The 16,798-nt window shown below is 39.1% G+C and overlaps 1 protein-coding gene across 4 annotated transcripts in view; it reads right to left on the bottom strand.

Annotated features, from left to right (window-relative positions):
* The window catches only part of LOC109524410 (teneurin-3), a 223,870-nt gene that overhangs the window by 178,406 nt on the left and 28,666 nt on the right, over positions 1 to 16,798 (bottom strand). For all 4 annotated transcript variants that reach the window (XM_019884281.1, XM_019884282.1, XM_019884283.1 and 1 more), the window contains exons 2-3: positions 14,742 to 15,120; positions 11,455 to 11,718 (exon numbers count right to left, since the gene is read on the bottom strand). In XM_019884281.1, coding sequence (XP_019739840.1) covers positions 11,455 to 11,718; positions 14,742 to 15,021 — 544 coding nt within the window. In that variant the 5' untranslated portion in view covers positions 15,022 to 15,120. The remainder of the gene's footprint in view (positions 1 to 11,454; positions 11,719 to 14,741; positions 15,121 to 16,798) is intronic.

The following is a 16,798-nucleotide window of genomic DNA, read 5'->3' as shown; positions in this document are numbered from 1 at the left end:
AAAAAAAAGCATTGTAATTAGTAGAAAAACATGTGTAATTGAAATATTATGTAGCGTTTTTTGCGAACATAAAGGGGTATGTTTTCAAGTTCATCATGTTGAAGGGAAAAAAATACACTTCTTTTTCATCAACCTCATAGATATATATGTCTGTTTTCTATTAATGACACGGCTAAATTTTTTTTGCGGAAAATTTGGAAATACATTATTTTAAAAGACCCCTCTTATGTCTGTGTTGTAATAATTTGCCGATAACTTTTTGGGCCGTAAAATCCTCCTCAATTCAAATGTTTCTTCCTTTGTTCAAGTTTTAAGTGTTTTAGTATTTTCAAACAAAAATGTTTTTTTTTTTTAAAAAATTGGTGGATTCATTTTTTACAACACTCACACTGTTTTTCAGCAAAAAAAAAAGTTACAATTGAATATTTTTTTCAACATTTTGTAATGCTCAGCTTTAGAAAGAGGAAAAAATGTTGCAAGAAATCCACTTTTTCGAGTAATTCCCAAAAGTTCTAAGTACACTGGATTTTTTTTTTTTGTCCAAAAGTTTTATTTAATTAATTTGTGTACAAAAACATGGATAATGTATAAATCTAATCTTGTAAAGTTTGACTCTCCTCATGTCAGAATGACTATTCAAATAATTCATTTTAAAATTGCTTGTATGAATAAGAAATAAAGAATGTTACATTAAATACCAACTTTTCAGATTAACATATTTTTAATAACATTGATGAGCTACAAATGAAGGGGTTATCGACTAGCTTGTCCTTTGTCAATTTAACCAGAAGCTCTCAGAAGATAAATTTCATGTGCAACACTGAAAATGCATTTCTTAAGAAAATTCCACATAACTATCGATCTATCCCATCGAGCCGCCGTCCCATCATTAGATTAAACTAAAATAATTACTGAAATAATTAGTCAGTGATAATATCAATGGAGCAACCCCCCCCCCAAAAAAAAAACATGTTTTTCCACCATTAAGATGCACATTTATATGGCAAGATACTCCGTAGTCTGATCATCCACTCTGCAGAGGGCGGTGTGAGGTGTCAGCGGCATAGAGAGCAGAGACCGTTCCGCTATTGCGTTAACGCTCTTTGTAGCTCACGCGACGCCGCCGCCGGTCGCGACAACATTTCACAGTGTTGTCAGCGACCTTTGCAGCACACAAATGGCCTTGCCATAGAAACAAGCCGCCGTTTTTCAACATTCACGACCTGATCCAACCTCGCCAAACACATTTGCAGCATGGGTCAATTCCATGACGCACAGTAAATGACAGCAAGAACAAAAATGCTTTTTTTTCTCATAAGGAAAAAAAAAACTTCATACAAAGAAAAAAATAATAATAATGTTACAAACATTACCTGTTTCCAGTAACCCAAAATGTGTTTTCTCATAATCAGAGTGCATTTACATTTGTGCAATTATTGGTTTACATATTTAAATCTGATATTATTCACAAATTGTTTAGAATGTATCCCCAAATATGACATACGGCACGTGACATCATCGTTTAGAGTAGTCAAAAATCCTACCAAATTATAATACTTTTGTTCAAGACATTTTTTCTTCGTTTTCTCACAAAAATGTGTGACATCCAAAAATGTATGACAATAAAATTCCGCCCTTTCAATTAATATTAGAGATTTGTAGGATTTCGCATTGAAAACAATGTATCAATGTAGATAGAAATGTATCAATGTTACAAGCTACATATTTAAAGCTTTTTTAATTAACAAAATCCTACACAATTATAATTCATTTTTTCAGAATTTTCTGACAAAAAACATCTGACAAGCAATACAAATTTTGCGACAGTAAAAGGCCACTATCTATTGTAAATAGTACTAGACATTTGGAGCATTTCATGCAAAAAAAAAAAGTTACATTCGACTTTTTCTTTTTCAAGTAGCCCACAAAATATGTCCATTTTCTCCTAATTCCGTTGCATTGTTGTTCAGTTTTTCATAGTTTTCACGCAAGAATTTGTGACTTGTAATAAATAACAGCAAGAAAAGAATAAAAAATACTCATGGCACAAGATTAGTTCAAAGCAGACATATTTTGGGGATTAGTGTAAAAAGTGTGTTGTTATTATTGTTATTATTATTATCCATCCATCCATTTTCTGATCCGCTTTATCCTCACAAGGGTCGCGGGGGGTGCTGCAGCCTATCCCAGCTGTCTTCAGGCTGTCGGCTGGGTACGTCCTGAACTGGTTGCCAGACGATCGCAGGGCACACAGTGACCAACAACCATTCGCGCTCACAATCACACCTAGGGACAATTTTGTGTGTTGGGAATGTGGGAGTACCCGGAGAGAACCCACACAGGCATGGGGAGAACATGCAAACTCCACACAGAACTATTATTACTAATATTATAATTATCCAAATAATTAATTGTCTAAAAAAAACAATCCAGAAAGGCAGACTCTGGACTGGTGTCCCGCTAAAATCATGAATAATGGTTTTCCAATTAATTAAGAATTAAGCTACCCTCATCTCATTTAAAAAAAAAAAAACAAACAAAAAAGTGTTTTCACGGGCTTGCATTGTTTTAACAAGTGGCCCTTTTGTTTCTTTTTCAAAATACAAAGCCTCCGAAATAGAAACTAGTATCCATCCACTGTGTTCTAACATTCCCGACCGAATCCAACCTCACTGAGCATGCTAGCATGCTAGCTTAGTTCACAATCTGTCGGGCAATAAATAACAGCAGTCAAACACCGGCATCTTATATTCGCCTGTTAGCACATGATGAAAGCATCCTGGGAGCCAGTTTGGGGACTTATCTTCAAAACAAACATCCCAGATGGTCAAACTTGTCCATAAAAACAACAACAATCTGATGTTATTTATTCTCTCTCTGCCATGTTTGAGTCATAAACGTGTTTGGATGGGAGGGGTTGTCATCAGAAGGCTGGATCCCGCCATCACAAGGCAGGAAAGTGAGACGGGAGTTTGACAGATGGCGTGTCACCTCGCGTCAGCGTGATATCCCGCGTTTGTGATTTTGCTAATGTTAGCGCGGCAAGTTGATGCGAGAAACAAAGTGAGCGTTAGAGAGGCGCGCTCACACAAACATGTCGACGACTTGGGGGGTGTTGCATTGCACTTTTTCTAAAATTCTACAGTCATTATAAAACTATTCATAGCACACAGTGAAATGTTGTACATAGAGTGGAGAACACGTGTAGTGGTGCCTTGAGATATGAGTATAATTTGTTTCGTGCTCAAGCTCGCACTTCAAATCATATTTCTCCGCAGTAAGGAACAGAAATGCCATTAATCTGCTCCAGCCTCCTAAAGAAAAACTAAATTGCAATGTTTTTTTTTTTTGAGAGAAATATTATTCTATGATATTGTGATTAAAAAAAAAAAACAAAAAAAAAAAAACTCAAAACATACAAAAATGACAAAATTAAATAGAATGAAAAAGAGTGCAATCCTTTTACTAAACATTGGATTTAAATATAATGCTATTGCGCTGCTCCCCGTTTTGGCCGACTGGGAGAAGTGTCAGAATACGTTTTTATGATGACGATCTCAACAGAAGACGCAAAAGTGGCATCTTGTCTCCACTTTTTATTTTGCGTTCGGACGAGCGTTTATCAGAAAGAAATGTGTGTGCATACGGTGACGCAAGAGTGTATGGAATTCTATCGGTGGTGCTGTGATCTAACTCCGCCATGTCCGTGTGCATGCGTAAAATCTGAGTTCTACGTCAATGATCAAATGAACAGGATCAATATCAGGCTTCTGCAGAGCTTATGCATGAGCTGATCATTTGAATCTGGTGTGTTGCAACAGGAAGAGATGGAAAACACGCAGGATTGCAGCCTTCCAGGACCGGAGTTTGACACCTATGCTCTGCGGAAACATCCACAAACAACCCTGGCTCAATTTACCGCATGTTTGAGCATTTGTGAAAATTGAAGCAATATTTGATGACAAATTTTAACCATGTCCATTTTTGGCATCCTTCCGTGTGATTGAAATAGAGTCACTGCCCTTCCTATGGTGGATAAGAAACAGTCTTTGCACACCTCATTAAGATTCGAGTCAAGCAAGCGGTGGCCGTGTTTCTGTTTTGTGCACTTGTACGTGTTTTATGAGGGGGTGCAATATTGATTGTAAAGTATTCACAAACTAAAAGGTCCACCGGATTAACATTTATATCACAACACGGGCACCACAAGCGGCGTAATGGAATATTAGTGCATTAAAAATGCATGGAGGCCGAGGAGTTGGCGGGACTTGGGCGGTGACAGGTTTTGTACAGTCATAACTCTGTCACTGCGTAGCACCTTGGCGCTAAACCTTTAGCCAACACACATTTCAATAGCTTGACACAAAACATACTTGATCTCATATTATGTGAACCGCTACGTAAGCCACGTAAATCTTATTTGGCCGCTAATGTGTTATCACTTGCTGACAGTATTGTTTGCCACTAGTGGTGAATTTAATGACGTGATTTTTTTTTTCCACAATGATGATTTCAACAAGTTTGATTAATTTGTCACAAAATGATTTTGAGGATGGAAATTCTATAAAATTGTATTACTATACCCAGAACCCAGTAGAGGTTTTATGAATCAGCAGCGTTGTTTTTGATACAAAATATCACGTTTACATTATAATATAAAAGAAATGTACAATTTCAACGTCTTGTATACAAATACAGCAAAGCCCAGTTCATGGCGGGGAATACGTTTAAGACCCACCCGCAATAGTTGAAATGCCACAATACAGATGGAAAAACATTGTTCTCATCATTTGTTTAACCCCTCACAAGCACTTTAAACACATTTACTATAAACTTATGTTTGTAAAAGGAGCATATAAATTCAATATAGGAATAGAAAACAGAAATAGAAATGGAATACTATAATACGTAGAAAACACTATGGCTCCCTGTGTGTTTCAGGGGTGATTTTAAAGTGCTTTTATTAGTTTTTAAATGTCTTAATGGTCTTGGACCATCTTATTTATCCGACCTGATTTTATATCAACCATTGCGGATCCTGTGGTCCTCTGGCACTGGCCTTTTAATTATTCCAAGGGTGACGACCGAAACACATGGTGAGGCTGCATTCAGCCATTTTGGCCCCCAGCTACGGAATAGCCTGCCAGAGGACATCAGCTCCGTAGAGACTGTTGATGTTTTTAAAAGCAACCTTAAGGCACATCGTTTTAGCTTGGCTTTTGAATAACTTCTTTATGTACTTTACATACTTTGTTTTAATTCTTTTAATTCAACCCTTTTTATTTATTCATTCATTCTTTTTTTCTTTTTTTTTTTCTAGCGCCAGTGTTTCCTCATGGGGAACCTCCATGCTGGGAGGTGTGGCTGCTGTCACTCAGTGTGGATTAGCTCCCCTTGGGTGCTCTTTTTCTCATATGTTTTCTCTGTGTCTTGTCATGTCTTTTTTAATGTAGTTCATCAGAATATGTGTGCATGTTTTGTAAATGTGTGTGTGTGTGTGTGTGTGTGTGTGTGTGTGTGTGTGTGTGTGTGTGTGTGTGTGTGTGTGTGTGTGTGTGTGTGTGTGTGTGTGTGTGAGAGAGCATAGGCCTGCTTGTGGGTATATGTATCTGTGTCTATTTGGGGAGTCCTATTTTTATGTTGCAATTGTGAAGTTTTAATTGCAAAGCACTTTTGAGTTGCATTTTTAAATGTATGAAAGGTGCTATATAAATAAAGTTTGACTGGTTGATTGATATTGCCATGCTTGTGTGTGAGATATGTCTTTAAGAGGCAGGGCCTAGTGGTAACATTTGGCAAGTCTTTGTGTGCCTTGGCGTGAACTTTGGCCGACAGCAGCTCCTAAGTGTGCTCATCGGGTTCATGATTTTTGCTGTTTACAGTAACTGGATCTGTGACTGTGGCTCGCCTTTCCCACAAGCGAGGGCATTACATTTCGAAAATATACTGTAACAACTCGTACAATCACTATAAACTTGAGATTTCCACGATAAAGTTTGGATTCTCCTCTGCACTGTGAGGCGAAACGTGCTAACAAGTCGACCACCGTGCCAACGTACACTGTAGATAGGTTAAAAAAAAAAAACATTAAAAATCTACGTTATATCGGGAGAGTAAATGATGAACCGCAATTGAACCGAAATGAACTTGTAATGGGTGGAAAACTGTAGTTGATCCTCTGTAGTGCCCAGAAAGTGTGAAATTACAAAAATCAAGCAGGCCCTTCTACACTTCCAAAGCCACTTTCAAGCAACAGCCTAAGACTATTGTGATTGACACACAACTGAGCAGAAACACTTACCCAACCTTTACGGCTCTGACACCCCAACTCAAGTCAAAAGTTAAGCAGAACTGTGCAGATTAGCATTAGCTAACATCATTGGCTTCTGATGTACAGCACATAATGTCCTTGCTCGGTGACGTTGACAACATGGTGAAGGGGTGTTTCCATGTGTACGTATCAAATAAGGTCCCCCTTCAATTTCTTTCCACTTTATTTGGCATTCGTCTTTGGGTTTTACCGATGAAAAGTATGAATACAGCAGAATGGCATCACTACTGTGAGGCCTTGAAACTTGAAAAAGACATTCATAACTTGTCATTTTTGTGATTCATTTCATGAAAAAAGATCAAATGTAATGGGAGGCAGTCGCAGTATTTCCATTGATCTTTCACCTTTCCAACAATAATTGACTTTGGTACATTCACTGCTTTTGAAAAAGCATTCTGAGGGGAGAATGCAACTTTCAATTTATATTCAGCATTCTCTGCTGAGGGACACGTAGTCTGTAAAGCTAAGGATAGAATTTATTTTTTTTTAGTTTTTCCTTTGCTATGGCCATAATTCAGACCGCCAACGTACTGAAGTTGAATCCTAATATTTTACAATTGCAAAATGCTTGTGGAGGCTCTCAGTCGTACAGGAAAGTTCCATCGTAGAAAGGGTTCTGTCAGTCGTCATCTGTACCTGTGGGTAAAAACAAAAAACAAAAAAAAAAGAGAAGCGAAACGTCTTTTTTTTTTTTTTTTTTTTTTTACCCCCAGGCACAGATGACGACTGACAGAACCCTTTCTACAATTGCAAAATGCCATCAATTCACAGTTGTTAAGGTCAGGTTTTATGATGCATTATTTTTAGTAGAATTACAAATGTTTTATATTATTAAAAGTAATTGATAGTGTAGTGTCCTGACGTGTGTGCGGGCAGCATGGGATCCATTCCCACTCAGTGACGGTGTGAATGTGGGTGTGAATGGTCGTTTGTCTCTGGATGTGCCCTGTGACTGACTGGCAACCAGTCCATGGTGTAGTCTGCCTTCTGCACCAAGTCAACTGGGACAGGCTACACCAACCTCATACGACCCTGTTCAGGATAAGCGGTGTTGAAAATGGATGGGTGGATATTATTAAAAAAGGATTTACTTTTGAGTACGTTTTCATATATTTTCCCCTAAAACATTTTCAGAAAGGTGTTATCATGAATATTTAAAAGCCAAATAGCATGGAAATAATTAAAAGCCAGGGGAGACTCTCTTATGCCTTTTTTTTATTAAACTATAAAATCTGACCAGCCATAAAGCAGGCACATTCATGCTCTGGTTTCGTTGTCTTGGAATAAATCAGCATGGGATTTCTTTAAATAAACGGTTATGCTGCATGCCATTACATTTTAATTGGTCCCAAATTATAATTAGATTCATTTCTCAATTACAAGTAAATGTTTGCCATTACTATTACAGGTATAATTGAGTCCAAATTGTATTGTTTTTTTGGGGGGACAGGAGAGTTGTGCAACCATCCCATACGCTAGTTGTTAGGAGATGAGTGTGAGGCGCAATGAAATATCGACTTCATCTATGACTAAACGGGCCTGAACGGCCCCTTTGCGTAAACTGCCTCATGCAGATTAGCTTGATGGAAACCTTTTTTGAATGGCTCATTTCTCTGAGCTGCTTCATTAAATAGTCAAAGTCAAAAGACAAGTGCCGTCCAGCACAATGGACATTTTTAAATCACATTTCATCCGACGCTTAAAAACTAAACGTTGGAAAAGTGCCGAGATGGTTCAAATGATTGTTGAGGGTAAAATTACTCTCTTTGCAGAACACTTTCATCATGTACTGCGGTTGCAAGAACAAACACCAAACTAATCCTTTGCACAGCATGGAACATATTGACAATATTGCTCAGATTTGACACCGCATATTCAATGACGAGTCGGTAGTATCATGACATGGACGAGGATGACGCTCCTGAGGGGCAATCTTTAGTTCGGTTTTATATACTGCAAGTCTGTGTAAGTCTGATGCATAAACATGAAGAGGAATTATGTAATTCTTTTTTGGAAATCAACAAAAACTATTAGAAAACCGTAGCTCATGATGCTACCCGTAAAAATATGAATAGTAGATTATAAATAAATGGTTGTGCTACGCACTACAAAAATAATGAACAAATGAGTGAGACCGCAAACTCTCAAGCCAACTAACGAATGAGTGAGTAAACAAACTAATAAAGGAGCAATTGGACTCGCATATGAATGAGCGAACGAATGAACAATAGCTCCAATTAGCAAATGAGCAAGAAATTGAAATAATGAACTCAAATGAACAACAACCAAACTAACGAATTAGTCACTAACAAAAGAATGCAAGTGACTGAAAAGGGCAAACAAGTTGAACTAACTCACTAAAGAGTAAGCGAGCCAGTAAACCAACTAACAAATGAACGGGCAAGTGAACAAACTAAACAGCAAGCACACGTGAGCAAACCCTGAAGTGAACAAACGAACGGACAAATGAACGACCTGTTGAATTAACTAATGTAAAAAAAATAAATAAATTAAAAAAAAAAAACTTCAAGCTCACCAACTAATGAACTAAAAACCTTCTTCAGCGACTATGTCTCCAACAGCTCGCTTGCTCCCGCTAAATGACAAAAACTTCCATTAGGGAAAATGACTTGTCTCAAATGTCACATTTCTTTTCTCCTCCTCAAAAAAATTCAAGACATTTTCACATTTTAGCCTATGTTATCAAGTCTAATTATTTTAACTGCCTGTCATTATTTCACATCTTTGGCTATGCAAGATAATCACAAAGTGCAATGGCGACTGCTCTCACGGAGCGTGTATCGTACAATGCTTTACGTTGCCGGCTGTTTAACATCCCAGAGGACATTTGAATATATTACATTACATTAAAGCATAACTGGAGGGTATGGAACTGATTTTCTGCATTGAGCGGGGGGAAAAAAAATACATTTTAAAAATGAATAAATTTAAAATGTAAAACATGCAGTCTATTTGACGACTTGCGTCTGGGGCAAATATTTACAAAATTGGGTTGAAAAGCAATTCATTTTAGAGTTTTCAACATTATCAAAAAGCTCCATCCACATGCAATGACAACAATTTAAATCTTTCACAAGTTAGATTTGTCACGTTTGCGTGGTGGTGGTGGACCCCAAAAAGCAGGCAGGAGGGAGGAGCAGGGTGGACTTGAACAATTCTATTAAAACATAGAGAAAACTAAATCCAAAGCAAACAAAGTCCAAAGTACCAAACAAAACAAATGACTGAAGATAAAACATAACAATGACCAAAACATGACTGAAACAAACATGACAGGAGCCAACAGCAACAAACAAACAATGACCCAACAATGAGTGCTCGGACTGGGAGTCCTTTTAAAGCACTAATTACATAATGACCAACAGGTGTGCAGCTGCAGAGAGAGCCCTACAGTGCCACCTGTTGGTCCCAAAACGAATCATGACAAGATTCATCCATCTGCCTAGAGTAAGACGTTGGACATGGGTAGCAATCAAACAAAATCCTGTGTTTGTTTCTGAAAACCTCGTAAAAGCCAAAATGACCCTAAAATGGCCACGACAAACCAAAATGACAGACTGCATGTGACCTTTCAGCAGAGGTGAGAGTAAGTCACATATGTCTAAAGTCGTAACCTTTAAGTCTCAAGCAAGTCCCAAGTCACTGAGGGAAGAAAAAAAAAAAAAATCACGCAAGTCCAGTCGAGTCGCCAACAAATTTCAAGCAAGTCAGGTCATTACGGCAATTAAGCCAAAGGGAAGTCAAGTCATAAAACCTTGCTCAGTCACAACATAAGTTTGAGTGATAGTTTTGTTTTTTTTTCAACTAACCATACCACACAAATCTAAAAATTAAATTCACATTTACACCTCTAGAAATGAAATGAAAAACAACTCAAATTATTTAGAAGAATGCAAGTATTTTTTTTTTCATACTGTTTACATGAGTGGCACACTGTTAATGTGGTGATAAATACTTAAATATGTTGAATGAGGGTGTAAACGTGTAATCATCAGGTTAAAACAAAATTACATACGTGTTATTTCTGGTGCCAATCTGTTACAAAGATCTAATTAGTGTGTGGGTGGGTGAATGAAAGGCATTAAGTTTGTGCATTTGCTAAGGTGTCATATTTTTGAAGTTGACAGGCATTCGCTTTGTGGGAGCGCTGCCGCATCAAATATGGCAGACACGCTCGCGAGCAGAAAAGGATTCTATGTATAGACTATATTTACATCTCTTTGTTGATGTCTAAGATTAAATAACAACTGGTGCTTTGAATGGAGTTGTAGGTTCAAGATTATGGTCTCCATGGTGTCAAACCTATCACTTCAATGGCTTCTAAATTAAATACAGAAACGCCATGACGTATTTGACCAGCGTTTGGTGAGCTAAATTGTTGAGCTAACCTAGCAAGCTTAGGTACACAGAGCCATTTTACATGTGTTTGACAGATGACAGGAAACGTAGATGTTGTCTCTTATCGACAAGTTTCAAACCTTGCAGATGTTGTCTTTATGTCAGTTACATCAAAACAACACTGCTTGAATACAAATGTCTGACTCATGGTAGCATGGAGTGTACCGGTACATCCTTTTCGGAAGAGAAAAACAATCATTCCCATTCCATAGACAAGTTGGAGTCTTCAATGAAGCTAACATTTGCAATGTGAGAGAAAGCCGGAGGACAAACAAGGAAAAGCCATATATTCATATTAATTAAAAACAAAAGACAAATCAACAGCAGCCTCAATTTGCCCCAATGCAGTCTCAGGTTTCCACCGTGATCGCATTTGCACTTCAAACCATCTCATCAAGCACAGTTGCCTTGTGTGTGCCTACTCAACCTCGCAACAATTCGCACCTCCCTGTTCCCCCCCAACACCCCCCACCCGCTCAAAGCCATCTTTGATTACACGCTCGCCGCAGGGTGAACTTTATCCAACTCCTCTCCTTAATGCTGAAAAAACAACCAGGTGACGCCGTCGGAAGGACACTCTCGTTTGTTCCTTCTCCCGCCATCTGCATTGCCCTTTCTATCCCACCAATCATCCGGGAGGGGGGTGAAGCCCCGCCCACTGCAGCTGCAGCCACCCACCAATAAGCATCGAGTATCTGACTCACCCATCTCGTTGTCTGACTTATTGTCCATTTCTGTGTCGGTGAGCGTCAGCGCCGAGTTGGAGCGACTGGAAAGGCAGGAGCTGCGGCCCCCCTTGCTCCATAGGGCAATGGTACGTTCCGGGGACTGGGGTTCGTGCCCCTCCGAGGTGACGGCAGCCCCCCGGGCGTAGGTGCTGAGGGGATGGGACAGGCCCTTGTCGGGGCACAGCGCCAGGCCTCGGCGAGGCTCGCAAATGCCGAGCTGCCTCAGCGAGAACGTCTGCCCTGCGGAAGGGAAGCGATAAAAGTTAACAAAGCGGGCGAAAAACAAGCCTAACGACCGAGAGACGAGCGCTAATGTGGTGGAAGGTGAGGGGGGAAAATGGCGGATGGCGAGGGAGGGAGGGGGGCGGCCGGGGGATGTGTCGTTAAATCAAAAACCTTGACGACACCCAAGGAAGCTCGAGTCAACATATTTGCAAAGAAGCTCAAACTTGAATACATTTTCAAAATGGTCACGATGCAGTTTTATATTTTAATGTAATGGAAAATCAAGGTTAATCGTCAACATGAGAAAACAAACAAACTAACTAACAAAAACACCAGTTTCATTGACGACTTCATGAAAGCGCTTGCTTTTTCGCACGAAGTAGAGGTTAAAAGAAATGGCAATTAATTGACCCTCAAATAAGATATTTTAAGATCGAAAGGTTAATTACCAACACAATGAAACTCCATTTCATTAGAAGGCGCATAAATAAGCGACTGTTCTCCTTGTTTTGAGTCATCACTTATAAGAATTGATAGATTATCATTTATCTAATATTTTTTAAATTGTTTTTGTCATTACTTTTCGTTATCCCCTCTTTAGTTCTTATTTATTTGCGTTGTTGTACCAAATAATACAAGCCCCAAAATGTTCCTTTATCTTGATTATGTCACTGTATATATTTGTATTCTTGTGTTTTAATACTTAGCTTTTAATATATTTATTTACATTTTGTGTGTGTGTGTGTATATATATATATATCGACACACACCATACACTTTCATTCCCCTTGCGTCTGCGTGCGTGTGTGTGTGTGTGTGTGTGTGTAATTTCATTTGTTTCATTTCATAATACAATGCTTAAAAATTGTCCATTACAATTTATTGAATTATTTAATTTTAATTGTACTTTTCTTTTGTCTTTTATTTAAATGTCTGTTTTATTTGTTGCATTTTTTTCCTTTATTTGTGTTATTTGACTTCATTTACTTTTAAGAATGTATTCATTATTTTCTTAATACCTTTGGTCCAACTAACATGGCAGCTGCTGTCACATGATGACAGACGAACAATTGTTCAGAGACATGCACTGGAGCAATGAGCCAACATGCTGCTTCACATCGTCGAAACACAAAGACATTATTTTCAGCATTTGTATTTTCACTACAATTGTATTTATTGATGTCGTTTTTATTTTTTTAGGCATCTAAAATATCATATGGAATTGACAGCAAATTGCATATTTCCAAGCATTTTCCACGTCAAAAAATGTGATTTTATATTACTCTAATTTCACATATACTGGTCCATCTTACAGCGCTTTCTGTGTGATTGATGGAGGCGGCTCTTTCATGGTCAGACATGAAAGCGTCTGAGATCCGGCCAAGCGTATTTAAATGTCATCGTGTACATTTGTAAAGTGAGATCATGTGTGCTGAGCAAAAGATGAAAATACATGAAATCTGGCATTTGCTGCCATCGGAGGCAGCTGGAGATGTTGGAAAAAAAAATCACAAAAAATAACTTGGCCACTTCACATCATAAAACGGTCATTTACCCGTGGCATATGAACCAGAATATTATTTTCTTTATAATTACAAGCTTGTAAGCGGGAGGACAGCCACAAAATAAAATGGACTGTTTGAACTTTTTAATTACAGAAATTAGGCCAGCAGCTTGTGTTCAAGAAAAAAAAAAAGGACTATTAAAACACTTCTTATTCCAGTTATTTCACATGCAATGACTAAGGACAAAAATGGAGGCAATATAACGTTGCCTCTTTGTCGGACTCCAATTTAGTAGCAATGAGACAATCTCTAGGGGGAGGTTGTTTTGGGAAGACCCCTGCAAATTGGTTAAAATTGCCCTAAAATTGACGCTTTGAGTCAAAATGGCTGACTCGCTGTCTCTTTTGACTGTTTTTCGTGAGTCCGTCTCATGATCGACATGCATACCAAATTTCATGATGCTATGTACAACTGGCTGTTTCATTTTTTTTTTTTTATATGCATTCATTTCATTTCATGTAATTAATATTTATTAATATTTCCAGGGAGCTTTAGCAATGTTGCAGTTAAAACAAGGTTAGGGTCTTAACTTGCGATATGAAATTCGGGTCAGAGTTTTAAGACAAACTTGGGGTTTAAGAATAGTTTTTCAATTACGGTAAGGAAGGTAGAGTTTCGAGTCAGTGTCTCAAGCCAGGGTTAGGGTGACAAGCGAGGACTTTGGTTTCAAAGCACAGGGTAGATTCGCAAGTCAGAACTAGTATTTAAAAGTAGGGTTTTAGGACAGTGTGAGGATTTCAAGCCAGCATTGGGGTTTGAAAATAGGGTTTTAAGACACGGAGGCTTTCATTGTCACTTTTCAAGGTCGGATTAGGGTTTTAACTTTGTTTTAAACCAGCATTTCAAACCTGGGTTAAGGTTTTAAGTCAGAACTAATGTTTTAAATACAAGGTTAGGGTTTTACACTTGGGTTAGGTGTTTTAAGTAGTGTCTTAAGACTTTGAGGGTTTGAAAATAAGGTTTATAGATAGTATTTCAAGCATGGGTTAGGGTTTCAAACCAGAATTACTATATCCATTTTTTTTTCAAGAAAGCGTTAACATTTCAAAACAGGGTGGAGATTTTCAAAGTCGTCTTCCAATAAAGCTTAAAGAAAAAGTCCGACTGTATATGCTGAGAAACCTTGGATTAATAACAATCACGGCATAGAACGTCTTGAGAGTGAATGAGATTGTGTTTGCTGTCATGTCTTATGTCGTCAATCTGATCAATGACATCATTGATTGACCGGCAAATTATGACATTATAACAGATCGATTATGCATTAATGCAAAGTATCTGCTTATCCGATCCAGCCAATCAGAGCGGTGTCAAGTCTAGTTCTAAGTTAGGATTTCAAACCATCGTTATGGTTTCAAGCCTAGGTTTCAAAGTAAGGTTTTAAGACAGGCTTTTAAAGTACGCGTCCACGCCAAGGTGTGAAGTTAGGGTCTCAAGCGTGATAAAAGATCATTCACTTGGGGTGTCTCTGACCTGGCCTGCTGTACTCGGCGCTCTCCTGGCGCACAGTCTCCTTGAGGCGTCCGCCGAAGAGCATGCGCGCCGGGTCATGCTCAAAGGCCTGGAGTGTCTCGCTGGAGCTGTATGACTTCTGGGTGGGTACGCGGCAGGATGGTGCTGTGGCGTCGCGGGCGCCTCCCTCACGCTCCGACGTGTAACGATACTCGCGTTCGATTTCTCCACCTCTCTCACGGTGCTCCCGCTGGCTCTTGGAGAGCGAGCAGAACGGCTGCTGCTCCCTCACCCGTTCCATGCTGCTTGCATGCCTTCACCTATAGCCCACTTTTCTGCACTTTTTGTCACCTTACAATGGTCCCCGCTTGGCCCCGCGTTCTCACTCCATTCGGTCCACCTACAGAGGGAAGTCAAGACAGGAAGTAATAAGTTCGAATGAGGTTTATCCGCTTCTAAGCATCACGCAAAGCTCTCAACCTTGAAGCCTCTCTTGACTTTGAAACCTCATTTCAACCATCAAACTTCCTCTGCCCTGATTGTTTTGGTCACTCTAATTGAAGTCCAATTGAGATTGACTTTTGAGAGATTTGTTCCAGACTAAATTACACATATTTGGAGATAATTGCTTCAATCGTGCAGACGATGTCGTACTGAATGGAGGAGCCACAGCGTTTTTTTTTTTTTGGTTTTTGTTTTTGTTTTTCATCATTTCAGTTTTCCTGATTTTTTTTGGGGGGGGGGTATGGCTAAAATGGCGGCAGGTGACACACTTCAGAGTCCGGCATGCGTTGCCATGCCTCACTTCATCTGCACATGAGCGCCTTTGTTTGTGCCGTGCAGTTTGTGAGCTACACCCTGAAATCTTATATATATATATATATATATATACACACACACACACACACACACAGGCGCTCGTCAAAACATTTGAATATCATGAAAAATTTGGCTTATTTCAGTCATACTATTCAAAAAGTGAAACTGGTGTTCAGCATACATTCATTCCACACACACTGATACATTTCAAGTGTTAATTCCTTTTTAATGTAGATGATTATATCTGAAAACTAATTAAAAAAAAAAAACAATTTCACTCTCTTAGAAAAATTAGAATAATAAAATAAGACTAGACAAAGAGAAAGGTTTTAGAAATGTTGGCCAACTGAAAAGTATGACCATGAAATGTATGTACATGTATAGCACTCAAGACTTAGTTGGGGCTCCTTTTGCCTGAATTACTGCAGCAATCCAACGTGACATGGAGTCGATCAGTGTGTGGCACTGCTCAGGTGTGATGAGAGGCCAGGTTGCTCCGATAGTGGCCTTCAGGCCTTCTGCTTTGCTGAGTCCGGCATATCTTCACAATACCCCGTCGATTTTCGATGGGGTTAAGGTCGGGCGAGTTTGCTGGCCACTCAAGAACAGCAATTCCATGGTCCTTACACCAGGTACTGATAGCTTTGGCACTGTGTGCAGGTGCCAAGTCCTCTTGGAAAATGAAATCTGCATCTCCATAAAACTGGTCAGCAGCAGGAAGCATGAAGTGCTCTAAAATTTCCTGGTAGACGGCCGCATTGACCTTGGACTTTAGGAAACACAAAGGACCAACACCAGAAGATGACATGGCACCTCAAAACATGACTGACTGGAGTTTTGACACTAGACCTCAAGCGATGTTGGGTCTGTGACTCCCCTCGCTTCCTCCAGACTCTGGGACCAAAGGAAATGCAAAAATGACTTTGGACCACTCAGCAGCAGTCCGGTCCTTTTTGTCTTTAGCCCAGGCGAGATGCTTCTGACGCTGTTTGTTGTTCAAGAGTGCCTTGACACAAGGAATGCGACAGCTGAAACTCACATATGATTTTCAAAACATTCAAATTTTCTGAGTTAGTGAATTTGTGTGTGTGTGGGGGGAGGGGTTATTTATTTATTTATTTATTTTCATTCATGAGTTTTTTGAGGTGCACCGAATGGATTCTGTGTTGCAAGCAAAAATTAAAGCTATGAGTGACCTTCCCATGCATGGTTGCTCTGAAGTGAGGCGGAAAAAAACTGAGCTATTAAGGTATGGCGAT

This window comes from Hippocampus comes, unplaced genomic scaffold (assembly GCF_001891065.2).
Source record: "Hippocampus comes isolate QL1 unplaced genomic scaffold, H_comes_QL1_v1.1 scaffold156, whole genome shotgun sequence".
NCBI lineage: Eukaryota > Metazoa > Chordata > Actinopteri > Syngnathiformes > Syngnathidae > Hippocampus > Hippocampus comes.
Note: the sequence above shows the minus strand (reverse complement) of the source record. Positions and strands in the feature narration are given on the sequence as shown.